Source organism: Botrytis deweyae (assembly GCF_014898535.1).
Source record: "Botrytis deweyae strain B1 chromosome Unknown BDEW_051, whole genome shotgun sequence".
NCBI classification, from domain to species: domain Eukaryota; kingdom Fungi; phylum Ascomycota; class Leotiomycetes; order Helotiales; family Sclerotiniaceae; genus Botrytis; species Botrytis deweyae.
This window is the reverse complement of record NW_024066258.1, coordinates 222,752-235,992: the sequence shown is the minus strand read 5'-3', so window position 1 is coordinate 235,992 and position 13,241 is coordinate 222,752. Positions and strand designations below refer to the sequence as shown.

At 42.9% G+C, this 13,241-nt stretch overlaps 6 protein-coding genes across 6 annotated transcripts; 3 read left to right on the top strand and 3 right to left on the bottom strand.

The window, feature by feature from the left end:
• Window positions 1-1,407: 1,407 nt before the first annotated feature.
• EAE98_011710 (uncharacterized protein) lies at window positions 1,408-2,924 on the bottom strand (the record flags this gene model as incomplete). The annotated part of the gene is made up of 3 exons (XM_038959333.1): window positions 1,408-2,330; window positions 2,381-2,716; window positions 2,837-2,924. 3 exons carry the CDS (start codon window positions 2,922-2,924, stop codon window positions 1,408-1,410), a joined length of 1,347 nt encoding a protein of 448 aa, XP_038804391.1.
• A 637-nt stretch (window positions 2,925-3,561) lies between these two features.
• EAE98_011709 (uncharacterized protein) lies at window positions 3,562-4,432 on the bottom strand (the record flags this gene model as incomplete). The annotated part of the gene is made up of 2 exons (XM_038959332.1): window positions 3,562-4,080; window positions 4,136-4,432. 2 exons carry the CDS (start codon window positions 4,430-4,432, stop codon window positions 3,562-3,564), a joined length of 816 nt encoding a protein of 271 aa, XP_038804390.1.
• Window positions 4,433-4,886: 454 nt separating this feature from the next.
• EAE98_011708 (uncharacterized protein) lies at window positions 4,887-6,964 on the top strand (the record flags this gene model as incomplete). Its single annotated transcript, XM_038959331.1, has 3 exons — window positions 4,887-5,022; window positions 5,079-5,959; window positions 6,008-6,964. The coding sequence occupies 3 exons, from the start codon at window positions 4,887-4,889 to the stop codon at window positions 6,962-6,964; spliced, it is 1,974 nt and encodes a 657-aa protein (XP_038804389.1).
• Window positions 6,965-7,585: 621 nt separating this feature from the next.
• EAE98_011707 (uncharacterized protein) lies at window positions 7,586-9,282 on the top strand (the record flags this gene model as incomplete). Its single annotated transcript, XM_038959330.1, has 2 exons — window positions 7,586-7,746; window positions 7,851-9,282. 2 exons carry the CDS (start codon window positions 7,586-7,588, stop codon window positions 9,280-9,282), a joined length of 1,593 nt encoding a protein of 530 aa, XP_038804388.1.
• Window positions 9,283-9,766: 484 nt separating this feature from the next.
• EAE98_011706 (uncharacterized protein) lies at window positions 9,767-10,053 on the bottom strand (the record flags this gene model as incomplete). Its single annotated transcript, XM_038959329.1, has 2 exons — window positions 9,767-9,865; window positions 9,919-10,053. 2 exons carry the CDS (start codon window positions 10,051-10,053, stop codon window positions 9,767-9,769), a joined length of 234 nt encoding a protein of 77 aa, XP_038804387.1.
• A 458-nt stretch (window positions 10,054-10,511) lies between these two features.
• Window positions 10,512-10,927, top strand: EAE98_011705 (uncharacterized protein; the record flags this gene model as incomplete). Its single annotated transcript, XM_038959328.1, has 2 exons — window positions 10,512-10,643; window positions 10,733-10,927. The coding sequence occupies 2 exons, from the start codon at window positions 10,512-10,514 to the stop codon at window positions 10,925-10,927; spliced, it is 327 nt and encodes a 108-aa protein (XP_038804386.1).
• Between the last annotated feature and the right edge of the window lie 2,314 nt (window positions 10,928-13,241).

The window sequence follows — 13,241 nt, the reverse complement described above, 5'->3', positions numbered from 1 at the left end:
CTTTCTTCTTGAGTGATTACATATGTTTTGGCGTTAGGGCTGGACGTCGATGGCAGTGGGGTCCCCAGTAGTTCGAGATTCCAACTATTTAAGGTTGAAGCTGCATGATGGCGTAAGGAGAAGATTTTTCATATCGGTGGATTTGGCAGTGGGGGTGGATGTGTCATGGATAAATACTCTGTGGACTTTCATTTGTGAATATACTACAAGTACATAATGAAAATTATGAGGAAGCTGTTGATGAGCCGACCATTTGAATAGACGAGATAGAGTAGATTCACGTGCAAGACGTTCGAAGATGAGGGCTTCTTACTGGGATGATGGCTCCAAGGCAAGTGCATTGGAATGAGTTAGTCAAGTCGAGTTTCGTTACCCAGTTGGCCCTGATGCTTTAATGATCCAGGCAATGGGATGATGACAGATATTCGTGGAGAGACAATTGTCAGTTTCGGTCTGTCTACGTATTCTCATTAGATCATTGTGTGCACTGGGCTCTACGTGGATGATGTAGACCGTCAGCAAAATTGATCATGCCAGTAAGAACCATGGAGGTGTAGGATGTTTGTCCTGCTGGGATGCGAACATACCTCCCTTTAGAAGTTCAAAGTACCCCGGTATGAGCTTTGTAACTGTGATTGACTCTAACAAGACGACATAATGCCACTGTGAGATCAAGTCTGTTCTATGTATGGAGTGAGCATACTTACTATCAGAAGGTAGGGATCCATAGTAATTAGCGTAAGACATACTGAAAACATGTATTGAAATGCATCATCCAGATCAATGTCCACAACACAACAATTTGACCTGGACAGTAAAAGTCTTTCGGCCCCCTTTTCAACGTCCATAGCATTGACACATACGAAAGCCTGTCAAAATCTGGAAGAAGCCGCTGGACCATTTCCAAAGCCAGCTCAACTACCAAATGATTGCACAAACATCGCGAATGATTCACTGCCGTTCTTTTCTCGTGTTAGTGGAGGAAGACTTTTCGCAAAGCTCCCAAAACCTGGGTCGATTCTACACACAGGGAGAGAAGAGCAATGAAGGATTGAGATAAGGCTTTTGATAGAGCAAGGAAAAAAGTTGTATCGCAACACATGTGAGAAGCTTCAATTTGAAAGTGTGATCCTCCTTGATCCTTTCAGACGACATAATACTTTTAGTAGGGCTATATTGACACTGAGATTCCAAAAAGTATCCACGAGATTCGAGGTGAAAGAACGCACTTATTTCACGAGTTAGATTGATGCAACTCTGACCCTTAAGGCTACTCATATACTCATACAAAAGCTATTTAGTACCCCCGAATTGCTATATGTCTAACTGAAGCTCTGAAATGGCATATCTTACCAGAAACTCAGCACCGATCACAGATTAGATGACAAAACATGAGTCATTTTATTCCTACAACTCTTCCTCCTCCCCACCCTCATCATCGTCATCGTCCCCAGCACCTCCACCCTCTCCATTTTCATCATCGTCCTCTTCACTATCGCTTGTGCCACTCCCTTCGCTCTCACCCTCGCTCCCTGGATCATAATCTTCCTCATCCTCATCTTCCTCGTCCATCGCTGCCTGTTCCGCTTCTTGCGCTGCCCTTTCCAGCTCTCCCGCTTCCGCATTTCCTACAACGTTTCCTTCTTCATCCTTCATCACATTCACATTCAATCGCTTGGCCTTACGCTGTTCGGCCATACTCTTATCTTGCAATCCATATCTCTGTACATACTCATTTATGCCAGTGAAATCTTCTTGATCTATCATTTGAAATTCCATCTCCTCGGTAGTGTCTTCGCCGCCTGAGACTGACATATCAATGTCGAGTGAAAGATTAAAGGTACGCTGTAAGACATTTGTGAAGGATAGTGCAGCAATGCGGTTGTGTGGTAAGAATAATAATGGCTTTTTATATCCCCATAGAATTCCAGTAGGTAGAAAAAACAAGTAACCGTCTTTAGATCCTCTGAATGCTTTGACATGCACTGCTTTCTCGCTTGGTCGATGACTTTGCTTGACTGTACTCGCAAAAAGCTTAGGGTCTGATTCAGTGATCTTGAGGACATTACCGACGGCCTTCAACCGGGCGGTAATAGCCCAGTTAAAAAGTGTTTTGTAGTCATCGGAGACAGCTGAAGCTGCTGAACTATCTGTTCCAGCAATAGTCCCTGATTTTGGCGCTCCATCGGTGATGGTAAAAACTAATGGCTCAGGTACGGGCTGTGCAGATGCTGAAGGTTTTGAGGGTGATATAATAGAGTTCTTGGGGAAGAGTATGTAATTGTATTGTTTTTGCGTTTTCTCTGGGACTGGTAGGCAAAATATATATTCTATGATACTAGTCAGCAAAATTCCAGTAAATTATGAGTAAGAGGAGTACCAATGTCCTTCCAGGCATAGCTTATGCCAGACGCAGGTTCCTCAGAGGTCGGCAATCGTGCATAGAGATGTGTTGATGTGAAACAGAGGTTATATTTCTTGCGCTGCGGTATTACCACCGAGATTTCTTTGATCTCAAGCAAGACTGGATCTTCTCCAGTAGCAGGCGCGCTTCCAACGCTGTTTGATGTACCATTTGTGCTATTCGGGATACTTCGACTTGCGAGGCTCTCATCTATGCGACGTTTCTTTGAAGCTGGTTCTGATGCTTGCTGAGTTATTGTCTCGCAGACATATAGGGAAATTTGATTGAATAGCTCGATATATTCTGGACCAGCTATGCTCATAGGTTAGTTAGAATTTCAAAAATATCAATTCTTCCATGGTTGTTGGCGCATTATCGACTTTTTATATCTACATATCTTTTTCTTGCAAGGCTGAGAGATATGTACTTTACCTTGTGATGCTGCCGCTATGGCGTTCTGTATATCTGGACGAGATTGGAAAGCCTTTTGCAGGCTAGCTTGATCCAATTCGATACCCATACTGGAATTTTCAGCGAGTGGGTACGAGTATGAGTATATGTATTAATGTGATAATATGTTGTTTATTTTTTTTTAACAAGGCGACGCGGATCTTCCAAAGGATGGAGAACGCGCTTGAGTGACAGACGAAGCCTTGTGATGATGTCAGGCTATCATGAGTTTCGATGCGAAGAGTATTGGCTTCCAAGGGGAACAAAACAAGCAATATCAACTACTAGGTACCTACCTAGGTGAACTATGATCAATCAATCGTATCTTCCGATAAAATCACTTGTTAGCTAGGACTTATGTAGTTTGCTTTTGCCGCTGATTCCCTTTAATCTTAGCCGCCATCATTAGGAACATAAATCATTGGAGCAATTGACAAACATAGCCAATCAATCACAGCTGAACAACGTAGATGCAGAGGGTTTTAATAATCGTATATTAGTTTCAAAGGTAGGTGACAATAGGACTGTGACAAAATACCTAATCCTATCACCCTCTCTTGCTTTATTGAAATTGTTCTAAAAACATTCTGACCGGCAATCGTACAAATGACAATGAAAGTGTGAAGACATGGAAGCAGGATGCCATGGGAAAACGCCAAAACTCCCCCAAGGATATTAACACATAGAACCGTTTCAAAGAAATGCGCCTACCCTAAGGTAGCTGCGAGTATAATAATAGTGAGGATGACCGCCAATATCAATAGTAAACAGCACGCCTTTGACCGAGCATTCTTTTGATATCTAGCGGCACTCCTCAATTCCAGATCAGCCCCTCTTGTATCTGTATGTACGTTCTCGACATTGTTGGCAATTGAATCAAGAGTCTCGCCCTGCTCGTTGACAATATGTGCCACATCTCGAAATAACTCGTTCAATTCAGTGACGCCTTGTTCAATATTCCGGATCTCGGCCTCACGCTCTACTATCAACGAATCTTGAAAATCAACCTCATCCTGCGAAGCCAATCTAAGCTGCTCTTGGGATTGTTGCTGCCCAAACTGATTGCCACTCTCGACTCCTGGTGATTGCGCTTCTTCCATTGCCGTTCGTGCTGCGGTAGCAGAGGACCGTTGTTTCTCGAGAGCTCGGCGCTGTACATTTTGGAATTCGGTCAAGTTGTTTTGGAACTCGCGCGTAAGTTTTGTTTGAGTATATTTTTGCGATGGCTATCATGGACTATCAATACCCCATTGACATCATACAGGACATCTTATTACTTACATTTACATCCTCCCACGATTGTATCTTCTTGACGCCATCGCCAATCTCTTTGAAGGCATCCTTTGAGTCTTCCAAGAGATCGTGAACTCTTTCCCGAACCCTCTCCGTGTCCCTCTTCGTTCCCAATAAGTTTATTTCATTTGAAAGCCTTGAGATATTTCCTGTCAATGAGAAGAGCTTTGTCATAAGGTCTTGCGATAATCTTTGGAATTCCGGATCGTCCGCATATTGAGGATCATCCTCTCTTCGCATTGTCGTCGGTTGCGACTCTAACGATGATAACTGATCGAAAGACATGATTTGGTTGTTATTGATGATTTGAGATGTTTTCAAATGAGTGTCAAATGAGTGTAGATATTGTATGATTTTTATGTACAAATTCGCTCGCTGCCTATTTCGCCCACGAAAGTTGTGATAATCTGGAATGATGGGTGGGTGAGTGGGCGAGTGATGTTTGATGTGTGATATCCTAAATTGGCTGACGTACTGTACTGTGTGGTCTGTACCTTACCTCTTACCTATCAACCTAGGGCGGGTCACCCACCAAAGTGCCCAAGTGCCTTTCGCGTCAACCAACTCTAAATTTATTTTACCTAGAAAACTGAATATCAACAAAAGCATCGCCGTGTATTGCTATCTTTATTTGATTTTTCAACAACGACAACATGATCAATGACCTTTCATAGATCTTAATTTCTTCTATTGATGTTTTAGTCTTTTAAGACGTAACATCTACACAAAATTTCCACCAATGCCACCCGCAGTAAGGATTCGTCCTTATAAGGACTTTTTAACTCCAGCCTTGCACAGAAGATTTGCTTTGGCAACCGCTGTCTTAGCAGCAGTATGTTACGTCGAAGCGGTATGGATTGGGGAATGGAATTCATGTAGGTCTTCTCCAGCTTCACAACTTTCAATACACAATGCTAATCAAGTCTCGTAGTCCTTTGGTCATGGTTTCCTTTGGGTAGAGCTGGCATCCGAACCGGCCTCTTCTTCATCTGCGCATTTATGATATTCATCCTTCGAGTAGCCCAATTACACGTAGGAATCAGAACCTCAAACTCGAGCTTCCACACCTTTACACAATATGCGCCCAGATATCAGACGGTCCAGACAGCACTTTGGTATCTCTTTTCAGCGTGGTTTTTCAGCGAGATATACGTTTGGTCGGTTTCTGAGAGCGCAGGTCTTAATCGCATCAAGCTTGCAGCAAAAACAAGTCGACCGATATTGAACGAGAAACCTATATATCTGACCGTCTTCCTTTTATTTAATGCTCTCGTCCAAGCCGGATTCCACCTTTGGTACGACTATGATCGCATCGACATTCCACTTACGAAGACTGGGCCAGAAGTTTCATCTGAGCAACCTTCGCACACAACCGTACTGCCAATGATACAATTGAAAGCGAAGGCAATGCCTCTGGCCATTCAGTGTCTTAAGCGTATTTCTATAATGGCAGTGGTATCTCCATTTATCTATTCTATGAACATCAGCCTTCCCATCCCATTTATCTTACCGATTTACACTTTCAATATCAGAGAGAGCGTTTGGGGTTTTACTCGGTCATTTGCAAAGATTTTCTGGAATTTGCCCAAGGCTGCCACTCCTCCGAATGAGTTACCCTTTCACTGGACCATGGTTCTTAGGACGATCATTGCCGGGCTAATGCTTACGCTATTGTGGGAATTTGGAAATCTTGCTTTCTCTATTTACGTAGCGCAAGCGCCTTTGAAGAACGACAGACCAATTACCTACGAATCTCGAGATCCAAATGGAAGTTTGTTAACTGGATTAAAGGGTAAAAAGTTACAAACAAGAGTAAGTCTCTCCCTACAGCTCCTACTAGATTGTACTAATACCATTCAGGCATTCGCATTTTGGGAACTCGTAGAAATTGCTCAGCGATACCAAGGAAGGCGGAAAGCCATCTTTGAAGACATTGACCGCGTTGGCGGTTCAGCTTGGTCTCAAATCCTTGCGACATGCCTTGAAACCGTTAATGAAATCAACCAGCGTATCGAGGAATATGATCCTAAAAAACAAGCACCCGTGATCAATGTGTACGAGGAGCAGGGAACCCCAGAAACAATATCGTCACTCCCTCGTTTACTAACCGAATCGCTCAAGGATGAACCAAGGGGCGGTCTCGTTGAGAAATCCGAACCAGCAGAGTCAAGAAGCAGGCGTTATTTAGAAGCTGTAGGCTCATTTGCAAAGAGCCAGGGAGAATTATCACCACCTGATAAGATGTCTCGTCGCCGCCAGTTGAAGGACGACAAGAAGAGTGCAGCAATCAAAGCCGCACTTCCCCCAAAGTTCCAACAGCCCGAAGGACTTCAGAACATTTTACGGGAGCAGGCGATCATAATCCTCAAGCTACCGTTCGGAAAACCATTCAGGCAGGAGTATCGAAAGGAGATTGCAAGCGTAGTACTGGGAACACCACATGGCGATTTAGGTATCATCATTGATGCTATCGACTCGATAACCAGGTTTGCTGTGTGTAGTCTTGTTGAGGATAAATATGGAAAAGTACAGAAGGACATCAAGGATATCGTGGAGACATATACAAAGACAATTTTCCAGGTGCAAGATTTTAGGACCGGATTGGGGGCTCATTGGACCGACGTAGAAGGGAGACAGGAGAGTCCCGAGGTTGATCTGCTCCTCGCCGTCCTCAAAAGCGGACTTCGAGAGCTAGTTGATGCATTTGGAGACTATAGTGTAGAGTTGAAAATAAACCAGACTGCGTTAAGGGCAGCAAGAGAAGCCATGAATATGGCTCCTCCGAGACAGGAGGATATGGAGCAAAGGCGTCGTTGAACTATTTGTATAGAGAATGAAGTCAATGAAATAAATGTATAATGATTCTTCAGATGAAGGTTTGAACTCGATGTGTAATGAAATCAGCATTGGACGACATGATCTTAATTGAGTGAGACTGGCTACTAGGTACTGGCAAAAGGTATTTGTTTAGTTGCTGGAACTGCCAAGTAAACTTTCTCTAACGTAATTTGATAATGTCATTACACCCAGCTATGGGATTGATATCTGTTAATAAGAATTCCATGCTTTCAACCTTTTCCACCAATAAAAGATGATTCCTTGAGTTTTCATGACTCTCCAATAGAGTTGGCAATAGCACTGTAGCAGTACAATGCTGTGTCAGTGTGTTTGATATGTTACCGAATAACCGAATTATTGCGATGACGGAGTGAAATATCTCCTTGTAACCGATCGTTGCGGGGCGCCGTCGTCCCAGCGAACCCGGTTGAGCTTTACAATTTGACTATACTTGCCGAAGTAAACAGATCATACAATGGTTTATTAAATACGTAGATATCTCCCACCTTCAATCCTCATTTTCTGAATCTCATCTCCTCTCTTGTTTTCTTTTTCGCTTTGTTTTTGCTTATACCTCCGCTTTAGCTCAATCTTCTCAAGATGGCATCTGCGGCAGCTTTGACAGCTTCTGCTGCATTGAAATCTCGAGTTAGGAGACCATCTTTGCTTAAGAAGCTTGCTCATCCTCAAGATTTGATCCCTTTGTTCCCCAATGGAGCTTACATTGGATGGTCTGGGTTCACGGGTGTTGGATATCCTAAGTAAGTAACAATTGCAGTTGTATTGCGGTGCTTGTCCAGAGAGGGGTCAAACGATGGCACATGATTGATTCAGCTGGATACCAATACTGACCGAAACCGTGTAGGAAGATCCCAACAATGCTCGCAGATCACGTAGAGAAGAACAACTTACAGGGCAAGCTCAAGTACTCCCTTTTCGTAGGTGCAAGTTCTGGAGCGGAAACGGAAAATCGATGGGCAGAATTGAATATGATCGAACGACGAAGTCCTCATCAGGTCGGAAAGGCTATTGCAAAGGGCATCAACAATGGCAACATCAATTTCTTCGACAAACATCTGTCTATGTTTCCTGTAGATTTGGTTTATGGATTTTACACAAAAGATCGTCCCAACAAAAAGCTGGATGTGGTTATTGTTGAAGCTACAGCTATTACCGAAGATGGCGGTATTATTCCAGGAGCTTCTGTTGGAGCGTCACCAGAATTGATTCAAATGGCGGACAAGATCATTGTTGAAGTCAACACCTCTATGCCTTCTTTTGAGGGACTCCACGATATCACCATGACCGAGCTTCCACCAAAGCGGAAACCATACTTGATCATGGCACCAGAGGACCGTATTGGAACAACCGCAATCCCTGTTGATAGCGAGAAGATTGTTGCCATCGTCGAATCTGATTATCAAGATCAAACTGTACCAAATGCGCCAGAAGATGCTACATCGCGTGCAATTGCTGCTCATTTGATTGAATTCCTTGAGCACGAAGTGAAGCATGACCGACTTCCCAAGAACCTACTTCCAATTCAGTCCGGTATTGGAAACATTGCCAATGCTGTCATTGGTGGTCTGGCCGAATCTAACTTTAGGAACCTCAAAGTCTGGACAGAGGTGCTTCAAGATACCTTCCTTGACCTTTTCGATTCTGGACGTTTGGACTTTGCAACCGCAACATCTATTCGTTTCTCTCCAGATGGTTTCAAGCGCTTCTACGATGGATGGGAGCAATACTTCGATAAACTTTTGCTTCGCTCACAGCAAGTCTCTAACTCCCCTGAGATCATCAGAAGACTGGGAGTTATCGGAATGAACACACCAGTTGAGGTCGATATCTACGCACATGCAAACAGCACAAATGTCATGGGCTCTCGCATGTTGAACGGCCTCGGTGGCTCAGCTGATTTCCTCCGTTCTTCTAAATACAGTATCATGCACACACCATCTACTAGGCCATCTAAGACTGATGCTCACGGTGTTTCCTGCATCGTTCCTATGTGCACACACGTCGATCAAACCGAGCATGATTTGGATGTTGTCGTTACTGAACAAGGTCTTGCTGATGTCCGAGGATTAAGTCCAAAAGAGCGAGCCAAGGTCATCATTGAAAAGTGCTCTCACCCAGATTATAAGCCAATCTTGGAAGATTATTTCAGAAAGGCCGAGTTCGAGTGTATGAGAAGAGGCTGGGGTCACGAGCCCCATCTATTGTGGAACAGCTTCGACATGCACAAGGCATTTGATCAAGAGGGAAGCATGAAGGCACTTAAGACTTGGGGTTAGATAGTGTATAAAAAACGAGATTACGTGGCGGGGAGATGTAAATATTGGAATACTGGAGCACGGCATATATCATTGTGGGCTTACTGGAACGGGGCGCACATGAGGATAGATTTATACATTAAATCAAAAGGCATTTCATAGCGGTTTTTTCTTCTTTATACGGTGGATTATTTACGTGATAGAACACCAACATCCAATGCCGTCGTTCTAAAGACTAGATTACCCACTCGTACCAGAGCTTGAGCCTCTAAACTAATGAATAGACCGACAAAGATTTATACTGGCATTTTGGAATCGAATTAATCGATGCCAAATTCAACATCTGCAATTCAAGAACCGGCTACCCGCTCCTAACTGCGCACCTGATACTAAACCAACGATAATGACCAAAAAATGCGCGTGCTGGCTCCTTACTTCAAGTGATGGGAAGCGGGCTAGACGGCCAAATACGATATAAGAATATTCTATAAACTAAACGCTCAATCTAAAAAGTATTTGATCTAGCGTTGGGCTTTTTCGATCCCGAGAAAGTTGTTGGCATTTGGGAGCCAGAGCTAGAACCATTTCGCTCACCTCTCGCTGTCTTTGTCATTTATTAGCAAGTACTACTTGTCTGTAGGGGTATGGTGGACATACCATTTTGGCTACGTTCTCCTCTCTTTGAAGACTACTTCGTAGGCAGTGCTTTACGATCGACACTTTCTGACTCTCGCTTTTCTCCAGCGCGTTATCAGTGGGTTGACCTTGGAAATCTTCGGCGGGGGAGAACATCTTGACTTCGAAATGCAGTTCTGTTGCGAATGTTTCAGATTTTTCGTGGTTAGAATGTTGAGCTGTTCTTGAATAAGAGAGTGATTCGGGAGAATTTTCTGGAATTGGTATGCGAAGATATGTTGGCTTTTTATCTCTCAAATTGTTTGGTTGTGAAATAAAGGAATGATGTGGAGGAAGCAGCCCTTGAGTTGACTTTTCACGGAGAAGAAACTCAGTCATAATTGCTGGAAGACAGTCACAACAATGAACCTCTTCCACAGTCATTCATTTTGGACCGAATTGCTCAACCCATGCTGGAATATATAGGCATTGCCATTCAAGCTCTATCGTCTCCCCCATAACGAACGATGATGCGTAGATATATGACTTAATTGTCCATGCGAGTGTATTAAAGCTGCGAACTTTGGTTCTTCCCAACGGTTCCTCGCAGATATATGGGATTCTAATACATAACAATGATATCTTATAGAAGTCAAACTATGGACATGAAACTTATGACTCGCGCGCTTGAATATTTGGATATTATTCACGCAACGAGTCTAGCCATTTCAATGCCAGAGCAGAAGTATGCAACTGAACGTGAACTGGTGTGGCATTGCTAAGACCTCACGATGTTCGATTTTTATTGACTATGTTTGAGATTCGCGATGTACCATTCCATTCTATATCTTGCTAGCTCCTGATCCTTGAGCCCAAACAATATCTTTACATTGGCGACCTTGTGGAGCCACTACAAGATAACCCTAAGAATTTCGGTCTTCAATTCAGCTACCAGACTCAACCAGCCCCATTTTCTCCAAGATATAAATTCCACCACCCCAAGATTGTCATGCCGTCAAATGAATCACCTTCATTCTCTGTCATCGTTTAGCCTAGGGCATTTGTGAGAATTCAGAGAACCATATCGATTTGGCTTTTATGGGAGAGATACTTACAAAGAATGGTTTTATCTATGACTTAAGCTTGTTGACGCTTTCAGAAAGCTCTTTGACTGAAGTCTTTAGTTCAAGGATGGTTTTCTCTGCAACATCGAGTCTTTCCTGTGCTTGTTGAAGTTCTTTGAAATGGGCCCTCAACCACTTGACATCTTTCAATTGTTCATCTGTGGCACTTGCGAATCGTCCCTTCTCAGGCATGATGATGATTCTTGAATCAAATAATGAAATAGGAAGGAGTTGGTGGTTGGTAAATTGGTGAGATGCTCGTGGCACTATGCTTGGTGGTGTGATTGCTTAATTCCAGTTCGACTGTGGGAATTGGGGCTTGATATGGTGGTTGGTGTTCTTTGCTTAAGTTTGGATGCTCAAAGAGAATTTGTGCCTCTTTTATGGCAGATTGTCATGAATGCCCGCTATTTTGTGTAATTAAATACTACAATTTGTGGAATCATACACCTTGACAATTTATGGGCTGAGTAAATTCACTCGCTGTGGGTAATGAACCTTCAACAGCATTACTGAGCAGTTTCTGATTGGCTTTTACATACACAGTGGTCGTTTGGTGACAGGAAGATTAGAAAAATGATGTACTTTTTATTCTCATTTCCAAACCTCTTTGAGCTCAATTCTTGTATGCAACTGTAAATTCAATATCAACAATTCATTCTTCCAAAACATAATCCACAAACTATATCTTGAATAATCCTAAAGCCGTCCAAAAGTTGTTCAGACAACCAAAATTCAGAGCAACTTCACAAAGTCTGTAATTGGCCTTGTTGAGTATATAGCTATCAGCGAAAAAGCTACTGTGCTTGTAGATAATTTTCTAGCTTGCTGGCTTCGTTCAACAGCTGGAAGCCGGTGCTGTTGACTGGCTAGTTGGCCGACTACTCTGTTTGTTAACCCTGGCACGAAATTTTGGATATACACAATCACTTGGTAAGTCATGATAAGTGAAAGTGGAGGCTGGAAGATGAGAAATGCTCGAAAATTTATGTTGTTTCATTGGAAAATGTATATTGCAATTGTCCCACTAACTCATGGTTTCAGGTCGCCGGGACTTCCATGAAATGACAATTCGTCCTTGACCAAATTCGAATAATCTAGGCTGCAGCCAAGTTATGAGATTCCTTCCATGAAACGTAATGAGTTTACCTCTATGTAGTCCCATACACTCGATCCTTCCCAAATACAACGCTCACCAAAGGTTTCCCGTACGTTGAGTTATCAATTCCTACACAAGCACGCCATCATGGTACATTGGTCCTCAATTACCTATTCCCCTAGGTAGTAACACAATCTTGATTGTTGTCAAAATCTCTCAATCGACTGTCAAAGTATGCAAGCTCCTAACGTTCTGAAGTTGTTGTTGATCCGCTCAGACTCCAGTCTTGACCATCCGCACGTGGGGCGGGTCACTTCGAACGATAAATCGCGCTCTCGAGCTGCCTGATCCGTCCTTCAAAGTCTTGATTGACTCCCTTCAATTCTTTTTCAAGTGATTTGACTCCCTTCAATTCGTTTTCAAGTGATTTTACCTTATTCTTCAACTTCTCGATTGTCTGCGAGTCCGTATTTCTGGACAACTGGGCTTCTTCCTGGGATTTCGAAAGATTGTTGACGAGTGTCGACACTTTCTGTAGTAGAGTCCACGCCGAAGAGACATTCATCTTCGGCAAAGTCTTGGATTCTTTTTCAGGCATGGCGTTATTTCGATTTGATATACTATGAGAATGGTGAGCAGGCTATTTAGCTTCGTTGACTAAGTCATAGACTTACCTTGATCTGAGGTAGTATTGCTGGATGTATTGTTCCTGCGTTTGTGAAGTTTGCAGGTTATTATATGGTTCTGTGTTTATTTGTGAGGGGATTATCTGTTTAAGAAACATGTAGCAAGCTTTATGGATATTCAATGTGCTAATGCTGTGAATGAATCTCATTACTGGATGGGCTGTTCACGATAGAGTGGAAATGACTCTCATATAATTTTCAGCCACCAAATGACCTGCGGGGATAGTCATTCACTCAAAGTTATTAAAAGCATCCTTGCGATAGCGAGAGCTGGGAGGTGTGAAGCAGTGTTCTGGCATTGCCAAAGTACCTAGATATGTATTAAAATATCCCCTTTGAGTGGTATAAAGAAGTCAGAAAATACTAGATACTGTAGAAATTTGCAGTTAATTTGTTATTCAGAAGAGGTATTATTCGAGGTTGTAGTCCTGACACATAATCATTAGCCTGGTGGTA